General features: G+C 40.1%; 1 protein-coding gene across 1 annotated transcript; it reads right to left on the bottom strand.

The window, feature by feature from the left end:
* Positions 1 to 206: 206 nt before the first annotated feature.
* Positions 207 to 20,350, bottom strand: LOC307131150 (uncharacterized protein). The gene is made up of 4 exons (XM_079824638.1): positions 20,191 to 20,350; positions 19,479 to 19,739; positions 6,053 to 6,751; positions 207 to 2,460 (listed from the first exon to the last, which is right to left on the bottom strand). The coding sequence occupies exons 2-4, from the start codon at positions 19,573 to 19,575 to the stop codon at positions 1,343 to 1,345; spliced, it is 1,914 nt and encodes a 637-aa protein (XP_079680764.1). The 5' UTR covers positions 19,576 to 19,739; positions 20,191 to 20,350; the 3' UTR covers positions 207 to 1,342.
* Between the last annotated feature and the right edge of the window lie 2,137 nt (positions 20,351 to 22,487).

The following is a 22,487-nucleotide window of genomic DNA, read 5'->3' as shown; positions in this document are numbered from 1 at the left end:
AAAGTTTTTTTACCCTTTAACATGTATTTTAAAGGTATCTCTAAATTATGCACCATTTATCAAATATAATGCCATTGTGTGACCTCTCGATGGCTGTATAGCCCTATATATAAAACATATCAACATGACGTTTTGATTCAGACATAATTAGTAACTTTGCATTTGATTTGAATATGTATATTTACACAACATTAAAGAATACTTTTAGTCAAAGTTGAGTTTTATTTTTATTTGAAGCATCAGTTTTGCATTACAGTCAAATCTGGGCACAGAGAAAACATTTTGTTATTCACACTAGCTACATACACAGATCAGGCATAATATTATGACCACTGAGAGGTAAAGTGAATAACACTGATTATCTTCATCACGGAACCTGTTAGTGGGTGGGATATATTAGGCAGCAAGTGAACATTTTGTCCTCAAAGTTGATGTGTTAGAAGCAGGAAAAATGGGCAAGCGAAAGGATTTGAGCGAGTTTGACAAGGGCCAAACTGTGATGCTAGACGACTTGGTCAGAGCATCTGCAAAACTGCAGCTCTTGTGGGGTGTTCCCGGTCTACAGTGGTCAGTGTCTATCAAAAGGGGTCCAAGGAAGGAACAGAGGCGAACCAGTGACAGGGTCATGGACGGCCAAGGCTCATTCATGCACGTGAGGAGCGAAGGCTGGCCCGTGTGGTCCGATCAAACAGACGAGCTACTGTAGCTCAGATTGCTCAAGAAGTTAATGCTGGTTCTGATAGAAAGGTGTCAGAATACACAGTGCATCTCAGTTTGTTGCGTATGGGGCTGCATAACCGCAGACCACTCAGGGTGCCCTTGCTGACCCCTGTCCACCGCCGAAAGCACCAACAGTGGCACGAGAGCCTCAGAACTGGACGATAGAGCAATGGAAGAAGGAGGCCTGGTCTGATGAATCACGTTTTCTTTCGAATCACGTGGATGGCCATGTGCGTGTGTGTCGCTTACCTAGGGAACACATGACACAGGATGCACTATGGGATTAAGGCAAGCCGGCAGTGTGATGCTTTGGGCAATGTTCTGCTGGGAAACCTTGGGTCCTGCCATCCATTTGGACGTCACTTTGACACGTACCACCTTCCTAAGCATTGTTGCAGACCATGTACACCCTTTTATGGAAACGGTATTCCCTAGTGGGAAACAAGTTCGATCCATGGAGGCCCCACCTCGCCATTAACAGGACTTAAATGATCTTCTGCTAACATCTTGGTGCCAGATACCACAGCACTTTAGGGGTCTATTGGAGTCCATGCCTCTACAGGTCAGAGCTGCAAAAGGGGGGCCAACACAATATTCATAATGTTATGCCTGATTAATTCATTTAATTATTAATTTGAAGGATTATTTCTTCAGAGTGAATGCGCAGATGATTTTTTAAACCTGATGCATCTCTGAAACTCTTCTCACACTGAGTGCAGTGGTACGTCTTCTCTCCAGTATGAACTCGCTCATGTTTTTTCAGGGCTCCAGACCGAGTGAAACTCTTGTCACAAAATGAGCACTTGTGAGGTTTTTCTCCAGTGTGAATTCTTTGGTGCTCTTTCAGATGACTAGATGTAGTAAAGCTCTTCCCACAGTCACAACACACATGATCTCTCACACCTGTGTGTGTTTTCTGGTGCCGTTTAAAACTGCTCAGCCGTGAATAACTCTTACCACAGAGAGAACACACATGAGGTCTCTCTTCTGAATGAACTTTGAGGTGTTCTTTTAGATTTGATGATGAAACAAAATCTTTACCACATTGATCACAGTTAAACGGCTTTTCTCCAGAGTGAATGCGCAGATGCTTCCTTAGAGTTAATGCATCTCTGAAACTCTTCTCACACTGAGTGCAGTGGTACGGCCTCTCTCCAGTGTGAACTCGCTCATGTGTTTTCAGGTCTCCAGACTTAGTGAAACTCTTGTCACAAAATGAGCACTTGTGAGGTTTTTCTCCAGTATGAGTTCTTTGGTGGTCTTTCAGATGACCAGATGTAGTAAAGCTCTTCCCACAGTCACAACACACATGATCTCTCACTTCATCATGTGTTTTCTGATGCAGTTTGAAACTGTACAGCCGTGAAAAACTCTTTCCACAGAGAGAACACACATGAGGTCTCTCTTCTGAATGAACCATCAGGTGTCTTTTAAGATATGAGGATAAAATAAAATCTTTCCCACACTGATCACACTTGAATGTTTTTTCTCCAGAGTGAATGCGCAGATGATTACTGAGAGTTGATGATTCAGTAAAACTCTTTCCACACTGAGAGCATGTATACGGTTTCTCTCCAGTGTGAATTCTCATGTGTTTGTTAAGGTTTCCTTTTTGTGTGAAAATCTTTCCACACTGAGAGCAGGTGTGCAGCTTTTTGGCTTCTGTTTCTTGAGTTTTGAAGTCACAGAGTTTCTTTATGTTATTTAGTTTGTGTTGTTGCTCCGTCACTTCCACCTGGTCTAAAATAAACATAAATAGTCAGAATCAGTTCAATGAGGTTAAATATGAAAATTAAAAACACTCTTAAGAATAGTCTTAAAGGTCCTGTTCTTCGTGATCCCATTTTTCAAACTTTAGTTAGTGTGTAATTTTGCTGTTAGAGCATAAATAATACCTGTAAAATTATAAAGCTCAAAGTTCAATGCTAAGCGAGATATTTTATTTAACAGAAGTTCCCTTTCAAAGCCTACAGCGAACGGCCGGTTTGGACTACATCCTGGTATTTCCTGCTTTAATTACGTCAGTAGAACAGTTTGTTGACTAACCTCCGCCCACAAGAATACGCGAAAAAGGGGGCGTGGTCTGGTTGCTCCCTCGTGGAGAAGAGGAAGTGTTGCGTTCGGTTCGGTTCGGTTGCGTTTGTCGCCTTGTCGTCCAGACGCTGTTATTTTCATCCCGGAGTCAAATCACCTTTGTTTGGCCTTCAGGGGCTGTAGTTTGAGCGCGTTCATCTCCCCGTTATGGTAAGAGGCGTGACCTTCCCGGGCAACGTACGCTAAGCTGCTGTCGAATCACAACACGGGAACCGCTGGCACAATCAGAACTCGTTACGTATTTCTGAAGGAGGGACTTCATAGAACGAGGACATTCTCAGGCCGTTTTGAGGACAGTGAAAACAGTGGTATACAGATAAGTAAATTGTGTGAAAAATACTGTGTTTTTTTACACATGAAACATGAACACATGTTATATTGCACACTGTAAACACAATCAAAGCTTAAAAAAAACACGAAAAACGGGACCTTTAAGCTTTAACTTAAGTGTCAAAAGATTCTTAGTAAAAGTTGTCTAAGAGACTTTTATAAAGAAGCTGAGAGGTGGATTCTGAAATCCACTACCGAACATGGATATACGTTCCTAATTATATCCTAATTAAATTTATAATCAAAGCCTCAATACCAAATTCATCCTCCTATATAATAATGATTTTAATGATTCTTTCTAGTTATGAGTTTGCTTATATCAATAGGACCCATGATTGTTTCTTCCTTTATAATTTCTAAAGTTTGTATTTGGTCTCTGAGTGGTGACTGAGGGTCTGTCCTGGTGGTGTGTGATGTTTCGCAAAAACACTTGATTTCAACATGTGGTGTGTTTGGATTTTAGAGGCATCACACACCTCCAACTCGACAGGAATGCAGTAACAGAGATTGCTCATTTAGCCCGGCTTCCAGAGATGAAATATGGATTTGTCTTTCATGTTATTTCTTTATTTTATATTTCCTTTTACTGAAACCCCAAAGAATCGAGATGAATATGGTCTTTACTATTGTCTGTATCTCTCACTGAGAGAAAAGCACATGTTATCAATATGTTTTGGAAAACGTTCTCTGGTTGGGACCAGATCTCACCAACTCCAACCTTGAAAAGACTGTGTATCTGTGTATGTGCGCAGTATTCGGTGTAACAGATCAGTATTGGAGGTGGATTGCTGGCATCCTAAAAAAGGAGGGGCTTGTTGTTCTGGACAAGCTGGCGCCTGCTCCAGAATCTGGAAGGTCATTACATGCCTAATTCTGGGGTGAAAGCGTCAACAAGTGATATCTGTACACGTGAATCTGATTAACTGACAATGTGTGGAAATTTACCATGACTAGGGGTGGGGGAAAAAAAATTGATTCTTAGATGCAGCGGGATGCGGACGTGGGCGATTCTGAATCGATTCACAAATGCCAAAAAATCGATTTTCTAAATGTTGATAACGTAATAATACGGAACGAAAAAAGGCGGAACTCTGAAGCGCATCGCCCGTACAGTCTGTGGTTTGCTCATAACAGATACGCATGATGGCGGAGCGCGAAATCCAACCGCCGCCCTCAACATTAAAAGCAAGCGTGTGGAAGCACTTTGGCTTCTATGAAAGGGAAAATGACATTGATATGCTGAGTCTGTAGCAGGGCTGTCACTTTTTATTTGATATTCGAATATGCATTCGAACATGACGTGAAATATCTGTAATCGAACTATAAATAAACTATCCGGTTTTTAAAGTGCCAAGCAGAGTCCTGCACGGGTGCGGGTACCCGCGAATATTGCTGAAACGGGTGAAAAACATCCTGTGTCGGATACGGGTGCGGGTCAGGTCAGACAAGGGAGAACACGGGTCCAAACACGGGCGCGCACAGTATTTTGTTATGTTTCCTGAGTTTGGTCTTTTAATAACACTGTCTTAGTACATTAAGCCACGTTAAGCGTTTTCTGCGCTTGGTTTGGTGCGCTCGTAGATATTCGAATACATTGCTTGATATTTGAGATCCGTTCGAATTAGATTTTTCTCAAAAATGACAGCCCTAGTCTGTAGACACAGACTTCACTACAAGTATGCTGCTAGCCTGGGCTGCTACAGGCATTTTTTTTTCCCTGTTGGTTCTATTCTGTCAAATGTAACCTTCCTGTTCACTTGCAAAATCCCTTCCATTTGTTTTATTAAATAGTAAATTCATTATGGGTCATTACAAATACTCTGCTTTAAAATTACCATGTGAGAAAAAAAGAAAATCTGTATTGAGAAAAACATGCATCGATAATCGTATCGCAGCCCTCTGAATCGTAATCGAATCGAATCATGAGGTGCCTAGAGATTCCCACCCCTAACCATGACTGTCCATTTTCTCGGAGCCAATCAGAATCATTCCACATGACAATAATGACGTGGCTAGACCTTGAAAACAGTATAACTGTTCAGAAATTGTATTTACGATAGGTGGAGGTAGGGAGACTGTTAGAGGGAGCGCGGCCTACGAACTCCTTGTGAGACTTGAAGCTGGCTTCTGCTGATGAAACTGCAAACTATTCTTCAGTAAATTTTTCTTTAATTAATCTAACTCCTGTCTCTTGGTCTTCATTTTTTACTACTGGTCCTGGGTCCTAAACTGTTAGCCCAACAAGTGCATGTATCCTGCTTAACATTATCCTACGCAGCAGGCCATTATATTAGTTTGTAATCTTGATTCTGCTGAGAGTAGGCCTTGTATGTGCACTAAGCATGCATAATTTAACCTGATCAGGGGTGATTTCTGAATTATTAGATTTATTATTTTACTAAAATGAGTTATGTTTTTTCCCCCGCTTTAACATGTATTTTAAGGGCATCTCTAAATGATGCACCATTTATCAAATATAATGCCATTGTGTAACCTCTAGATGGCTGTATAGCCCTATATATATATATATATAAACATATCAACATGGTTTTGATTCAGACATAATTAGGGGCCAAGCACCGAAGGTGTGGAGGCACCTATTGTATCCGTTCCCATATTCTTCTTCTTCCACCATTGAAGTCTATGGTAGCCCATAGAACCGTTTGCGGGAAAGTTGTAACGATTTGATATTCTGATAGAGGATAGTCCCAACATTAAATACACCAATTTTGGTGTCTCTAACTCAATCCCTCTAGTGCCACCACCTGTCTAAATTTGTACTAATTTTTATGCTAATAACTTTTGAACCCTAAGGGCTAGAAACAAAATTATTTTCCTCTGATTCCTGAGCTCATGCCGATTCAAATCGCACCAAAAGAATTCGGAGATGAGGAATTAAAATCTTTACCACAATGATCAGAGTTGAACGGCTTTTCTCCAGAGTGAATGCGCAGATGTTTTCTGAAATATGTTGGATCGGTGAAACTCTTCTCACACTGAGTGCAGTGGTACGGCTTCTCTCCAGTATGAGCTCGTTCATGTTTTTTCAGGTTTCCAGACTGATTGAAACTCTTGTCACAATATGAGCACTTGAAAGGTTTTTCTCCAGTGTGAATTCTTTGGTGCAGTTTCAGATGACCAGATGTAGTAAAGCTCTTCCCACAGTCACAACACACATAATCTCTCACTTCATCATGTGTTTTCTGGTGCAGTTTAAAAACCTTTAGCCATGAAAAACTCTTTCCACAGAGTGAACACACATGAGGTCTCTCATCTGAATGAACTATCAGGTGTTGTTTTAGACTTGATGACGAGATAAAATCTTTCCCACACTGATCACAGTTAAATGGTTTTTCTCCAGAGTGACGGAGCAGATGAACATTGAGAGATGATGTTTTAGTAAAACTCTTTCCACACTGAGAGCATGTAAACGGTTTCTCTCCAGTGTGAATTCTCATGTGTGTGTTAAGGTCTCCTTTTTGCGTGAAACTCTTTCCACACTGAGAGCAGGTGTGCAGCTTTTTGGCTTTTGTTTCTTGAGTTTTGAAGTCACAGAGTTTCTTTACGCCATTTAGTTTGTGTCGTTGCTCCTTCACTTCCATCTGGTCTAAAATAAACATATAAAGTAGTCAGAATCAGTTCAATGAGGTTAAATGTGAAAATTAAAACACTCAGCAGAAAACAAGACATCAGGGGCCGTATTCACAAAACATTTGATCTTACCACTAAGAGTTCTCCTAAATGGTAGTAAAAGTTCTTAGTTACGATTTTTCTCTTAAAGCCCATTCACAAAGCTGCTGAGAGCAACTTTTACTAAGGAATAGAGTGAAGTCGTAAGCTAAGAGTAAGGGCGGGGTTGACCTCGTTTCTATGGGTGATGTCATCACGCTTACTAACTATGACCACAGTGATTGGCTGATAGGGGAGGAATATGAATAATATCAAAAACTTTAGGAGTCAGCCTTTAAGATACAGCAAAATAACACATTCAGCAAAAACCGTCTAATTATCGTTATCGAGAAAATCCCAGAAAATATAGAGAAATAATTTTTTTTGTCAATATCGCACACCCCTACTCCTAGCTTTTCATGGATTTAGGAGCTAGTTTTAGCGCTAAAATGCTCTTAGAGCAAAAAATTAGGAGTCCTAAAATAAAGGTTGACACGGCCATTATTATTAAGAATTTCTCCTAAATCTGCAAGTTAGGAGCTACTTTTAGGCAGATGGTAACCAATGGTATTTTGTGCGCTGAAGAGGCGAAGTGTTTTTCGGATCATTGGCAGGTTTCAAAATGATCATTTTTACTTTTTTTTATCAGATGGTGCCACAAGGGTTAAGTGAAGTTACTGTGAAGCAAAATTTGCAACATTAATGACACACACTTAACATATCAGTTTAGTACATTTATTAGTTAATTAATAATATCACAATACAATAAACAATAATAAAAAAAAAGTGTGTCCTTAATTGTCCTTACTTTACTGACCTTCCACAAAAGCTGCTGCATGACTACAACAGTGTCCTGGCCCTGTAATACATGAACAACCCGCTGTCTGTACTTCACCTGTCACTGATGCTAGCACCCATGCCTTGTGATGGGATACGTGTAGGCCATGGGTCTCAAACTCACGGCAAGTGGCCCGCGGGATGATATTTTGTGGCCCCTTACTTGACATCAAAGTTTAGTGTTAGCGCGGCCCACACGTCCTGAAAAGCACCTTTTTGCTGAGTCGTTGCGTGTGCTGTGCTTGCTGCCTCCTGTGTGTGTGTGTTTCCGTGAGAGAGTTGGCTCGCCCCGCCCTCATTGACAGGAACAGAATGTGAGGCTAACAGCGCTCGTCAATGTCAAAATGATTGAGATGGTAGACAGGTAGACTCAAATCAAAGTAGACAGGGTTTACGTTCTCTTTTAACTTGTGCACAGACGAGCGCGTCAATCTATCGCTTAATGCCATTGTGGAGAGAGACTATTCTTTCCAGGTGAAATCACAAACCAAAATGCACACAAACGTGTCCATGCTCTTAATATACATTCATTGATGAACATCTTGGATTTTAATGAAGAAAAAAAAAACTATATGAGAGAGGATTAGAACCCAGAACCTTTGACACGGTTTACAAAACTTCTACCACTAAAGAGCTCAAATGTTAACAGCGGATCTATGTATTTATTCACTCATGCGAAGAATCTTGGGACTAATAATATATTTGACGCAAATTAATGCAAATATTGTTTGCAAATAGTCCCAAAAAGATATTTTCCCTAAATTAGACCTAGAATTTTGTTCACTGTTCTGTTTGATCTGGTTACGGCCTTGCTTTGAATTAGTCTACAGTGTTTTCCACACATAGACTAATTCATGGCGTTGCGCCACAGAATCAACACCTAATGCGTGTCGTTATTCTTCTTTTCTTTTTTTACGCTATTTAAAACACGCAGCGTATTTGTTCAGCTGCATTTTAAAATATTGGTATTTTTCATACAAGCACTTATCGTTTCACTTCAGAAGACATTGTTTCATCCATTGGGGTCGTGTGGATTACTGTAGTTATTGCTGTATGTGCGGTTTAATGCTTCAACTTTTAGGAACCCAAATGAGTTTTCATTAGCTGAGATTATTTATGTTTCTGTGTTCATCTGAAGAAAGAAAGTCGTATACCAGAGTCCTGCACGGTACTTGACGGGTGACCCGCGAATAATGCTGAAACGAATAACATCCTACTGTGTCGGATACGGGTGCGGGTCGGACAAGGGAGAAACACGGGTCTAAACACAGGTTTTAAACGCTCACATGCAAACGAATCTAGGCCTATATATAAAAACATATGCATATTTTGTAATAGTGTGTCAGTAGGTAATATGGATGGGCATTCGATTAAATTTTCTTAGTCGATCGTAGGGAGAATTAACGTTCGACTATCGATTTATCATTAATATTTTTAAAATAAAATTAATTATTTCACTTTTATAATTCAAATATGCAATGAATACAAAAATACAGTGTGTTTTTCCTCGATGAGACCTTTATTACAAGATCAACTTGTGGCAGACAGTTAAACTACATTCAGGTAGGCAAACCGAACATATATGCGCGTGCAAATGCGGAAAAAGCAGCGGAACCTGCAGCTGCGAGCCGGCGTTCTCAAACAGAGACCTCATTTGTTCACCTGGTACGGTCACACATTGCTCCCAAACAGGGCCTACATACTAGTTATAACTTTTCACTCAGGTAAGAACGAGATCTTATGTTGTTAAAACAACATATATTTTATAATAAGGGCAGTGGCGTAACTTTAACCTAGTCGGCTAATGACAGAGCCCCGTGCAGCCACAAATATCTCACTGTAATGGATTACAATTAATGGCAAAATGAATGTTTGAAAATGTAACCGATATTATCTACTGACACACTTTTACAAAAGATATAAATAACTGGTTTAAAACCATTTTTGGGGGTGAAAATACTAACGCATTAAAAAAAAATTTGCCAGCCGCCAAAACTAATTTTTGTCCCGCCAAAGCCTAATTTGATGAGTTATTGTGATTTATGAATAATGTAGAATAGATGACTGCTGCGCTTGTGACAGGGTGCATGTTATCTGAGTGACAGAGAGAACGATCAGAGAGCTCCTCCCCCGGGCGCACTCTATCTGTCTTCAAAATAAGCATCATCTTAGCTCCTTCTCATATTTCACATATTAATCAAAATCAAAAAGGTCGGAAGACCGAATCCATGTTGCACGTGGTGCATTCGGACAAATTTTCCTTGAATTACCGCTGGGTGTGAATTGCGCTCAAAAAACGCTGACTCTTCTCCGACCAGCTGACATTAAGCATACTTTCAATAAACGGGAAACAAATTATATCCAGTTACGAAGTGTTTTCTGTGTTTTGACAAATCTTTCGCGATGTTCTACTTCTAACAGACGGAATGGCCACACAACGCGTCTGCTAATGTCTGATTCGCGACCTTAATGACTCCTTTGAACCAAATCATTTTAACGACTAGTTAAAAGAACTGATCTGTCCAACACTGAACTAACGAATCAGTTTAATCATTTACTCAGAACACCTCTGAAATGAGAACAAGTGTGCTTACTCAATTTAGCAATTGAGTAAATTGAGTGTTTAGTGAGAATTAGTTTTAATTATCCACAGTATTTCCACTTGTTTCTGTTGACAATGTGTAGTAAAATAAATAGGCTAAAATCATTTAGACTGGAGTGAGGTGAAACCAGAACAAAGTTGTTGTGAGCTATAGCTGATAATTGTATTAAATTGTATATGGGAGAAAATTAGCCTATTAGTTAATTTTTAATGCTACTTTTTAATATTGATATGATTATATACCAAAACAATTATCTGTAAAGTGTGTAAAAATTGAGGAACAAAAGAAACAAACATTGAGGTAAGAAATCATACATAATATGAGATCAAAATATGATAAGAAAAATTATTAACCGTTTCTTTGAATTTTTTAATTCATTGTCAGTATTGCGCTCACAGTTCACGTGGTAGGATACTTTTTTACTGTGTGTGTGTGTGTGTATGTGTGTGTTTATGTATGTATGTATGTATGTATGTATGTATGCATGTATGCATGTATGCATGTATGCATGTATGCATGTATGCATGTATGCATGTAAGTATGTATGTATATATATACACAACCCCAAATCAGAAAAAGTTGGGACAGTATGGAAAACGCAAATTAAAAAAAAGAAGTGATTTCTAAATTTACTTTGACTTGTATTTCATTGCAGACAATATGAACACAAAATATTTCATGTTTTGTCTGGTCAACTTCATGTCATTTGTAAAAATGCATCCTTTCCTGTCATTCAGACCTGCAACACATTTAAAAAAAAGTTGGGACACGAGCAATTTAGGGCTAGTAATGAGGTAAAATGGTTAAATAATGATGTGATTTGAAACAGGTGATGTCAACAGGTGATTGTAATTATGATTTGGTACAAAAGCAGCATCCAAGAAAGGTCTAATCCTTTAGGAGCAAAGATGGGCAGAGGATCGCCAGTTTGCCAACAAATACGTGAGAAAATTATTGAAATGTTTAAAAACATTGTTCCTCAAAGAGAGATAGGAAGAGATTTGGATATTTCACATTCAAGAGTGCATAACATAATTAAAAGATTCAAGGAATCTGAAGGAATTTCAGTGCGTAAAGGACAAGGGCACAAGCCTAAGCTGAACAACCGTGATCTCCGATCCCTCAGGCGGCACTGCATCAAGAATCGTCATTCATCTATAAGCGATATCACCACATGGCCTCAGGACTACTTTGGCAAACCTTTGTCAAGTACCACAATACGTAGTTACATCCACAAATGCCAGTTAAAACTGTACGGTGCCAAAAGGAAGCCCTATGTTAAAGGTCCCGTTTTTCGCGTTTTTTTGAAGCTTTGATTGTGTTTACAGTGTGCAATATAACATGTGTTCATGTTTCATGTGTAAAAAAAAACAGTATTTTTCACACAATTTACTTATCTGTATACTGCTGTTTTCACGGTCTTCAAAACGGCCTGAGAATTTCCTCGTTCTATGAAGTCCCTCCTTCAGAAAAACGAGTTCTGATTGTGCCAGCGGTTCCCGCGTTGTGATTCGACAGCAGATTAGGGCACGCAGAGCGCACGTTACCGGAAAGGTCACGCCTCTTACCATAACGGGGAGATAAACGCGCTCAAACTACAGCCCCTGAAGGCCAAACAAAGGTGATTTGACTCCGGGATGAAAATAACAGCGTCTGAACGACATGGCGACAAACGCAACCGAACCGAATGCAACACTTCCTCTTCTCCACGAGGGAGCAACAAGACCACGCCCCCTTTTTTGCGTATTCTTGTGGGCGGAGGTTAGTCAACAAACTGTTCTACTGACGTAATTAAAGCAGGATATACCAGGATGTAGTCCAAACCGGCCGTTCGCTGTAGGCTTTGAAAGGGAACTTCTGTTAAATAAAATATCTCGCTTAGCATTGAACTTTGAGCTTTATAATTTTACAGGTATTATTTATGCTCTAACAGCAACATTACACACTAACTAAAGTTTGAAAAATGGGATCACGAAGAACAGGACCTTTAACAGTGTCCAGAAGCGCCGTCGACTTCTCTGGGCTAGGAGGCATCTGGGATGGACCATCACACAGTGGAACGTGTACTGTGGTCAGATGAATCAGTATTTCAGTATTTTTTGGGAGGAATGGACGCCATGTGCTCCGGACCAAAGAAGAAAAGGATCATCCAGACTGTTACCAGCAACAAGTCCAAAAGCCAGGGTCTGTCATGGTATGGGGTTGTGTCAGTGCCCTTGGCAAAGGTAACTTGTACTTCTGTGAAGGCACCATTAATGCTGAAAAGTACATAGAGATTTTGGAGCATAATATGCTGCTTTCAAGAAGACATCTTTTCCAGGGACGTCCATGCATATTTCAACAAGACAATGCAAAACCACATTCTGCACACATTACAAAGTCCTGGCTGCGGAGGAAGAGGGTACGGGTACTTGACTGGCCTGCCTGCAGTCCCGACCTGTCTCCAATAGAGAATGTGTGGCGCATTTTGAAGCGCAAAATGCGACAACGAAGACCCCGTACTGTTGCCCACCTTAAGACTTGTTTGCAGGAAGAATGGGACAAAATTACACCTGCAACACTTCATCAATTGGTGTCTTCAGTCCCTAAACGTCTTTTAAGTGTTGTGAAAAGGAATGGCAACATTACAAAGTGGTAAATGCTTTACTGTCCCAACTTTTTTTGAAATGTGTTGCAGGTCTGAATGACAGGAAAGGATGCATATTTACAAATGACATGAAGTTGACCAGACAAAACATGAAATATTTTGTGTTCATATTGTCTGCAATGAAATACAAGTCAAAGTAAATTTAGAAATCACTTCTTTTTTTATTTGCGTTTTCCATACTGTCCCAACTTTTTCTGATTTGAGGTTGTATATATATGATGATTGTCATAATTATGTGGTAACGTTACTGATAGGCTATTGTAGGCTACGGTAGACTATAGTTTTTTATATTTCTTAATAAAATTGTGCCAGCTGGAACAAATGCTATAATGGAATTATGAATTATTATGGGTAGATCATCGCAGGATTAAAACTGGTTGAAAGTTTTTTCAAAGGGCCAGAAAGTAAATTTGCAGCAGGCACAACAAATTAACAATGATACTAACATTAGCGTTTCAGGTAGGACCGATATATCAGCAAATATTGTTCTCAAAGAGATTATTTTTGGAATATAATATAACAATGCACAATCACAGTAGTGACGCCAACTGGGTTAAGCATTTATGTTACCGTATCTGAGGGAAATGTTACAGCGCGTTGATCTCTTCAAAGTAGAGTTGTTCCGATTCTGATACTAGTTTTAGAAATATCACCGACACCACAACAAATTCTGGCATCGGTATCGGCGAGTACTTGAACCCATGTACCGATCCGATACCATTTTCTTAAACAAGACCTTGTTATTATGACCGCTAGCTTTGCCTAACGACTGCGCGGTTCTTCTTCGCTGCTCAGAATGCATTGCAAACACAGGAAGTTTTGCTGTGTTGCCACAAGCAACCCCTGTTTACAGCAGCGAAGAAGAAATTAAAAAGCGTTAGCACTATGTCCGCAGTTTAGCAGTATTTAGTCTCTGTGTGGATGGCGGGCGCCTGCGCGCACACACACACACAGTCTTTTTTAAAATATGTTATTTTTTTTAATATATATATATATATATATATATATATATATAAATATAAATATAAATATAAATATAAATATAAATATAAATATAAATATATATATATATATAAATATATATATTAAATATATATATATATATATATATATATATATATATATATAATGCTATTTTTTAATTTCATCTGATTATTATAAATGCAAAGATGCCAGTGGGTCAGGAATGATTTTGGTGCTTATATTTTGTTTAATATTAAGTTGTGTTTTGTAGAAAGCCTTTCTATAAAGTGAATTACGTTTTGTATAAATCTTAATTTTAATCAAGGTTTCGTCAGCCAATTGCCCGGATTTAATAAATAAGAATCAAATAGACTTGCAGACTATAATCGTGACGAAGGCGCGGGAGCGATCACTTACATTGCACATGAACTGGAGCACGTCTCATAAATAAACCCAAACTCAGCGTATAGGCTACTTACCTCACAAACATGATAAATATGTGTATAGAAAGCTTGAAACTTCCACTTTTAAACGAAACAATTCGAAACGAAAAGAAATAGGCTAGATAAGCAAAGCGCAGCGCTCACGCGAGCAGCTCATGATGGCGTCCCAGCTGTCCTGCGCGCTCCATCACTGCATGTGCTGCGAGTTTAACGTGCATTTTAGACTAATCCTGACTTGTGCTTTGTACAGATTTGTTTCTTAGTTGTAGTATTAGTTCTTACTTTGCTAAAAAATAAAATAATAAAAGTAATAATAATAAAAAAAAAAAAATCACAAACGCTTGATCAAAGGCCCGGCCCGACCCGGCCTGTGCGGCTGTGCACATTATACTTTCACTTTAGAATTAGAGTCAATTTGGGAGTGAATTGCTTGAAAGGTGTGTTCAATATTGTTCTTAATGAAAAACACAAAAACAAGCTCGATGACAAGATCGCTTAAATGGGCGCTTTTAGCTTTATACCAAATCTTCCGCCATTTCAGCTCCTCACTCTTGTGATAAATTCATTCTGATTCCTGCTGCTGGTCTGTGCTCAGTTCAGTTCAGTTTTTAATTGTAACGTCTGTTCTCTAACTGAATTATTTGTATTACTATACAAAAATTAAACGACAGTCGGAAAGCGATGTAACCAGTGTAACACCGACTATCCCAAGAAGATAACATATAGCAGCACGCGGTAAGGAACTGTTGTTTATGATATAGCCTATCATACAGCTATATCTATAACGAGAAAACATTTACAAGTCTTGACATCCTATCCGGGAGAGAAGTCAGTAAATACGAGTCAAATCACAGGCTTTGCTTATCACGTGCGAATGCATCCCGTGCGTAATTTCTAAATCACACACGAGGTCCCAAGATAACAGCCTAGCTACTAATCCCGTGCGAATAGGGCTATAGTTCACCAAGTAATTTATTGGTCACGCATTATTGTTAACTCGCAAGACTGTAAGAAGAAAATGACAATTTGACTCTGTAAATCACATTTAGGTAATGTATTAATTCCACCGTAATCTAGCCACAGGACGTCACATGCCAGTGTACCTTTTGTGCCGGTCCCAAGCCTGAATAAATAGAGAGGGTTGTGTTTTAGGAAGGGCATCCGACGTAAAACTTTTGCCAAATCCATTATGCGAATCACGAATATGACTTCCATACCGGATCGGTCGGGGCCCGGGTTAACAACGACCGCAATCGGTGCCGTTGACCTACAGGGCACAGGTGGAAATTGGGCTACTGTTGGTCGAAGAAGGAGAGGAGGAAGGCGTGTCCATAGGCAGAGAGATAGGAGGAAAGGCAGGAGTTTAGGACTGAAAATAGAGACTTTGAATGTTGGTACAATGACAGGTAAAGGCAGAGAGCTGGTAGATATGATGCAGAGGAGGAAAGTCGACATTCTGTGTGTCCATGAGACCAGGTGGAAAGGGAGCAAGGCTAGAAGCATTGGGGCAGGGTTTAAACTGTTTTATAATGGTGTGGACAGGAAGAAAAATGGAGTAGGAGTGATCCTAAAGGAGGAGTTTGTGAAGAATGTTCTGGAGGTAAAGAGAGTGTCAGGTTGATGAGTCTGAAGCTGGAAATTGAAGGTGTGATGTTGAATGTTGTTAGTGCCTATGCTCCACAAGTAGGTTTTAAGCAAGAGTAGAAAGACATTCTGGAGTGAGTTGGAAGAAGTGATGCAGACTGTTCCCAGAAGTGAGAGAGTGGTGTTAGGGGCAGATTTCAATGGACATGTTGGTGAAGGGAATAGTGGGGACAAGGAAGTGATGGGCAGGTTTGGTCTTCAGGAAAGGAACCCAGAAGGACAGAGGTTGGTAGACTTTACTAAAAGTATGAAGATGGCTGTGAACACATACTTTCAGAAGAGGCAGAAACACAGGGTGACATAGAGTGGTGGCAAGAGCACACAGGTGGACTATATTTTATGTAGACGCTGTAATCTGATGGAGATTAGCGATTGTAAAGTAGTGGTAGGTGAGAGTGTAGCTAGACAGCATAGGATGGTGGTGTGTAAGATAACTCTGCCTTTGCTCTTTTCATCTTCCTCACCACCAGAGCAGAAGACAAAGTGGTGGAAGCTGGAAAAGGAAGAGTGCTGTGTGATTTTCAGGGAGGAGTTGAGACAAGCTTTAGGTGGTCAGGAGGTGCTTCCAGATGACTGGACTACTACAGCCAAAGTGATCAGGGAGACAGGTAGGAAGGTGCTAGGTGTGTCATCTGGAAGGAGGAAAGAAGACAAGGAGACTTGGTGGTGGAATGAGGAAGTCCAGGAGAGTATCCAGAGGAAGAGGTTAGCTAGGAAGAAGTGGGACAGTGAGAGGACGGAGGATAGTAGACAGGAATATAGGGTGATGGGGTGATCCCATTTTTCAAACTTTAGTTAGAGTGTAATGTTGCTGTTAGAGCATAAATAATACCTGTAAAATTATAAAGCTCAAAGTTCAATGCCAAGCGAGATATTTTATTTAACAGAAGTTCCCTTTCAAAGCCTACAGCGAACGGCCGGTTTGGACTACATCCTGGTATTTCCTGCTTTAATTACGTCAGTAGAACAGTTTGTTGACTAACCTCCGCCCACAAGAATACGCGAAAAAGGGGGCGTGGTCTTGTTGCTCCCTCGTGGAGAAGAGGAAGTGTTGCGTTCGTTTCGGTTCGGTTGCGTTTGTCGCCTTGTCGTCCAGACGCTGTTATTTTCATCCCGGAGTCAAATCACCTTTGTTTGGCCTTCAGGGGCTGTAGTTTGAGCGCGTTCATCTCCCCGTTATGGTAAGAGGCGTGACCTTCCCGGGCAACGTGCCCTAAGCTGCTGTTGAATCACAACACGGGAACCGCTGGCACAATCAGAACTCGTTACGTATTTCTGAAGGAGGGACTTCATAGAACGAGGAAATTCTCAGGCCGTTTTGAGGACAGTGAAAACAGCAGTATACAGATAAGTAAATTGTGTGAAAAATACAGTTTTTTTACACATGAAACATGAACACATGTTATATTGCACACTGTAAACACAATCAAAGCTTTAAAAAAAACACGAAAAACGGGACCTTTAAATAAGCTGAAACAATAAAAACATGTAAATTAAGATAATGCTGCCCAATTAAAATGAAAGATGATAGCGCATAAGATAACGCAGCCTCTGTTGTTATTGATTCTTTGCAGACGTCTACCGGAAGTTAAGTTTGGGCCACAACAGCGTGCATGCGCAGTAACGTTTGTTTATGTTGTTGCCGCTGAAACAGTCTATATGAGGACACGAACGCATAAACCGCCACTTCATGAGAATTTACCGTGTCATAATTAACACAGACACTCAATGACGTGAGGTGTTCACGGTAACCTGTCAAAATAAAAGTTCGGTTTAAAGTGAAGAAATTTTCAGAATATATTAGGCTACTGTTATAGCCTACTGTAGATTTAGCTACGTCTCTACTAATAATAATATTTAGAAGGTTGTAAAGAGATTATTTCCTGATTAATATATATTTTTTTCTATTCCTACATTTATTTGTTGCACTGTTTTTTTATACAGTTATATTTTAAAACTAAAATACCTTTTTCAGTTTGCAGTGTTAGATTTGTGGCTGCATTTGAAGTTCTTTTTCTCTCAAGAAAAATAATATTACTGTCGAATGCATGTCAGATAATAAAAATACTGTAATAAATAAAGTAGTTCACTGTATGTATTTGTTCATGTTTTATTAAGGGATAAGTCTGAAGCACACCATATAATAATTCTAGCAATTCATACAGGGCTAGTAGTGTATACAGCTGTATATACAGATACACACCCAGGTATCGGAATCGGTATCGGGAAGGGAAAAAGGGTATCGGATCATTTCTACTTCAAAGGAAGATTACAAACGGCAAACGCCAAAATTATTACACACAACGATTTTGGTGGTTTGCTTGACGATCTGAGTACAGGACTCACTTTAATGGTAACGTTAGACATTTTTTTAAATTTGTCTAAAATATACGAAGCTATTCCTAGATGTTTTGATTCTCGCGCCCCCTGAGCTTACACTGACAGCCGGTTGTCTTGACAGTGACAGTTTAGGGAGGCACAAGTTAACGTTCATTCGCTCTCACACACGTGCACTCACACACACACACCTTCAGTGAAATGGATGGACTCACAAACCGTTTCAGCGTCGCATTTATTTAGCTGATGCTGATTGCCGTAACTGATTCTCTGGTGCTGCTCACGTCGCAATTTCAATCTCACGGAGCATGAATATCTGGACCACATCCAAACAGAGGCAAAGACCCGCCCCAACTCTGTCTCTGATTGGTTTAGACCATGACATGATCCAACCATGAGTGTGTGAGTTCAGTCAAAGGAGAACAAACGCTTCGTTCGTGGAGAGGCAGCTGAGCGGATGCAATGACGTTAGGTGCACCGGTGCGACCTAGGAAAAATTTAGGTTGCACCTTTACAAATTTTGCCCGCATGTGTTCCCAAATTGGTCGCACTCTAGAGCCCTGACATCTCACATGTAGGGCTGGGCGATATATCGCATGACATTAAGCGCATCTCGTCAGTAAATCCGGTTCCTTGATTAGTAGTAAAACGCCATCACATGCTTTCAGATGGAGCGGCATTTACTACACAGAGCCGTAGTTCACTGACAAGCTGAGCCATATCGCCTTAATTATCACGGACGCATCGCCTGCGATAATTAATGCAATATGGCTCAGCTTGTCAGTGAACTACGGCTCTGTGTAGTAAATGCCACTCCATCTGAAAGCAGGTGATGGCGTTTTACTACTAATCAAGGAACCGGCTTTACTGACGAGATGCACTTAATGTCATGCCATATAATCGCCCAGCCCTACTCACATGGCATGAGGGTAAAAAAACTGGGTAAATGGAAAGGACATTTCTGGTTGTACTGTATTTTCTTTTAATAGATAATACAGAATAGCAGATGTCCCACTTACCTTGTAACTACATGGAACAAGAGTATATTTCCCCAGTATTAAATAAAAAGAAGTTTTACTTGGCTTGAAACTACCCCAAATTTAAAAAAGATGCACTTTTGCTGCTTATTATTATTATTATTTCACAGCTACTAAAGCAGTCAATAATGAAGAATCAAGAATGGACACCAACCTGTTTGTTCCTCAGTATCTTCATGTTTTATTCTGGATGGTTCTGGATAACTCATGTCTTCAATCTCCTCTTTAATCTCCTCTTTAATAAACTCCATCTTCAACAGTCACACAGATTTCAGCTGCTACACCTGGAGTTTGTCCTTCTCTTGTAGGATGATGTGAATATTCCCAGTATTTATTGGTGAATTGTTGTGGGAGGGGCTTCACTGCAGGTGTGAACTGTGATCACTGTGAGATACTGACGCCCACAGGACCAGATCTGGAGAAATAAGTTACTGAATGAATACTGGATTACTTTAATTACATTTACGCTTAAATGAAGTGAACACATGTTTTCTGTCAGGAATATGGAGTATTTTGATGCAAGTTAGATATTAATTGCATTTAAAACAAGATTTGTTCAACTCCTGTCCAAAGTCTGAGAGAAACAACAGGACCATCATGTTTAACTGAGCTGCTGAAAAGCCTCTTTGTCTCCAAAAGTTCCCTGTTTTCCCCTCATTCATTATGCTAATGTCTGAGATCTTCTGTAAAGTGGCACATTAAGCACATTTTATTGGTGTAATAGAGTCAAAAACTCTCTGCCAACATATTACACACAAATAATAAAGCAGGACACACAACGCATTTCATGATTACATTGGTCCTTAAACATGTAAACTCTGGAGCTGATTAATGTTAAACTCTGTAATCTGAGAAACATCTCTCACCTGCTGACTGGAAATATAAGGCAAAATAGGAAAATATAAGGCAAAAAAGGAAAATATTCCACTTTTGTCTTTCATTCACGATCGTTAACAGCGTCGCTTTCAGCTTCAACTGGAGTGTTTGCGAGTCTCGTCTCGTAACGCGTTTATCTCTTCTGCGCATGCTCAGTGCGCACGGTGTCCTGTTTCTTAAAGGGGCCGCGTATTTTAAAGCATATTCTTTGTAAAGGTGTAAATCGCCTTTCAAGTGTAAGAAAAAAATATTTGCAGCCTTTTACTGTTATTTGTAAGTGTAATTCATGTATTGTGAAACTGCAGCTTAATGCTAACACAAAACAAATATGATCTGTATTCTTCCGACCAGGGCCGTCGCCAGAACAAACCAAATGGGCATTTCATTTTCATAGGGGGGCACACTTTTTTTTAAAGGGGTCATATAATGGTACATGCACTTTTACAAGTTGATGTGTGTTGGCAGTGCCTGTACACAACCATCCTATACTGATAAAACTCCATCCAGTGTTTTTTTTTTCTCCTTATATGTTTTCCCTTGTCTCAAATCGAGCCGTCTGACCGTGTGATGTCACACGGTGTACGCCCCTCCCATGATTGTTGATTAGGCTTGTTTGAGATGAGCAAAATCTGCGCAGAAGCGATCACCGGTGATCCGCACGAGATGCATGCTGGTTAGAAATGTGTCCGAGGGCGGTCCGCCTTGCTCTGATGTCATGCTGACGTATGTCAAAAAACTCTCGTGAGCGAAAGGCGGATGTGTCGGATTCTGCAGTCGAGCACAGTTGCTTTCCACCAACTGCGCTGAGCAAAAGCATGATGGGAAACGACTTGCTGACGACACAGCTTAATGCTTATAGGCTTAAACAACCGTGATGTATGGTTCTTTTTTAAAATGTTTGATTTTAAAACTCTGATATATCATGTTTTTATGTGTGAATATTCCCAAACTCTCGGACAGTGCGATCTCTCTGTGGGTTATGTGATTGTTGTCATATTTATAAAAAAAATATATAAAAACATGTATAATTAAAGTAAAAATGATTGATAAACACGTCTTTCGAATGGAAATAAATAAAAACTTTGGGTGTCTTGTTCATAATATTTATTTTCATATAAAAGTAACAGAACTTAAATTACATCCAGTTTATCAGCAACAAAGCGCACAAGTGTGAATCCTGCGATATCCGCCTTTGATCTCGCAGGTGTCTGATTCACTACGAGAAGAGAGAACTCCGTCTTGCCTGCACGATTTTCACTCCTCCCCTCACTGCAGCCGCCTAGTCTCGGCTGAATTTCAAACAAGCCTATAGACAGCAGCGTTTCAACACAGACCCGCCCTGAGCGAGCTGTCATCAGTCCGCCATTGTTGATATGCTGGAGCAGAATGGCGTCTAATCGATTGTGGTAGGGTTGCCACCTGTCCCGGTTTTACCGGGATTGTCCTTCTTTTTAATAACCTGTCCCGGGAAGTTTATCCACTCTCCCGGGACACTGAATGTCTCATCGGGTGTCTCTTGTGTGTAGAATGTGCTATCATTGGCTCTGGGACGGGTCGGGTGTGTCGTGTGACGTGACGTAGGCACGTCATCTAGCGCATCTGTCTTGGCAGCTAGCCAGTTACTACAGGCGGCAAATTGAAGCAGTGAAGAAGATTGTACGTCGATTGTACAAAAAAACTCTGAGGACAAAATTACTGTCGCCGAATTAACAGCTACCTATCACGGTGTGCGACATGGCCATAGCTACCTGTCAACTGACTCTGGGAACAAGGTCAGTGCAAAAATATTCAGTGACTCTGATATTGCAACTAAAATGTCTTGTGGCAGAACTAAAAGTGAGGCCATAGTAGAAAATGTGTTGGCATTATTTAGTCAGTAAAGATTAGTATTTTGCAGTATGTTCTGATGCATCCAATTCTGGGCACACAAAATTGTTTCCCTACACAGTCCAGTATTTCTGTACATCCGAGTGTGCGAAGTATGGATTGTTAGACTTTTACGACGACTCCAACGAATCTAGTGAAGCCATATTCAAACAAATAGAGTCTAATCCTGAGAACAATGGACTTTCAGTCAGCCAGATCAGTGCCTATGGTGCAGATAACGCATCAGATAATTATGGTCGGCACAACTCAGTTTTTCAGAAACTCAGAGAAGCTAACCCACAAATTGTGAAGGGCAATTGCAAGTGTCACATCATAAACAACACTGTCAAAGCAGCTAATCGTGTCTTTAAGTGCTGGAGGGTGTGACGTGGAGGCCTTTGTGCTGAAGGTGTATAGTGAA

This window comes from Gobio gobio (genome assembly GCF_949357685.1).
Source record: "Gobio gobio genome assembly, chromosome: 8".
Taxonomy (NCBI): Eukaryota; Metazoa; Chordata; class Actinopteri; order Cypriniformes; family Gobionidae; genus Gobio; species Gobio gobio.
Note: the sequence above shows the minus strand (reverse complement) of the source record. Positions and strands in the feature narration are given on the sequence as shown.

What these genes read in the sequence shown, in the direction of transcription:
- LOC307131150 (XM_079824638.1), bottom strand. Translation starts at nt 19,575, where the DNA reads ATGGAGTTTATTAAAGAGGAGATTAAAGAGGAGATTGAAGACATGAGT. An exon ending in AGATACTGAGGAACAAACAG is followed by an intron (nt 6,752 to 19,478) that starts GTTGGTGTCCAT and finishes TGTTTATTTTAG; the next exon opens with ACCAGATGGAAGTGAAGGAG. An exon ending in GTTCAACTCTGATCATTGTG is followed by an intron (nt 2,461 to 6,052) that starts GTAAAGATTTTA and finishes TGTTTATTTTAG; the next exon opens with ACCAGGTGGAAGTGACGGAG.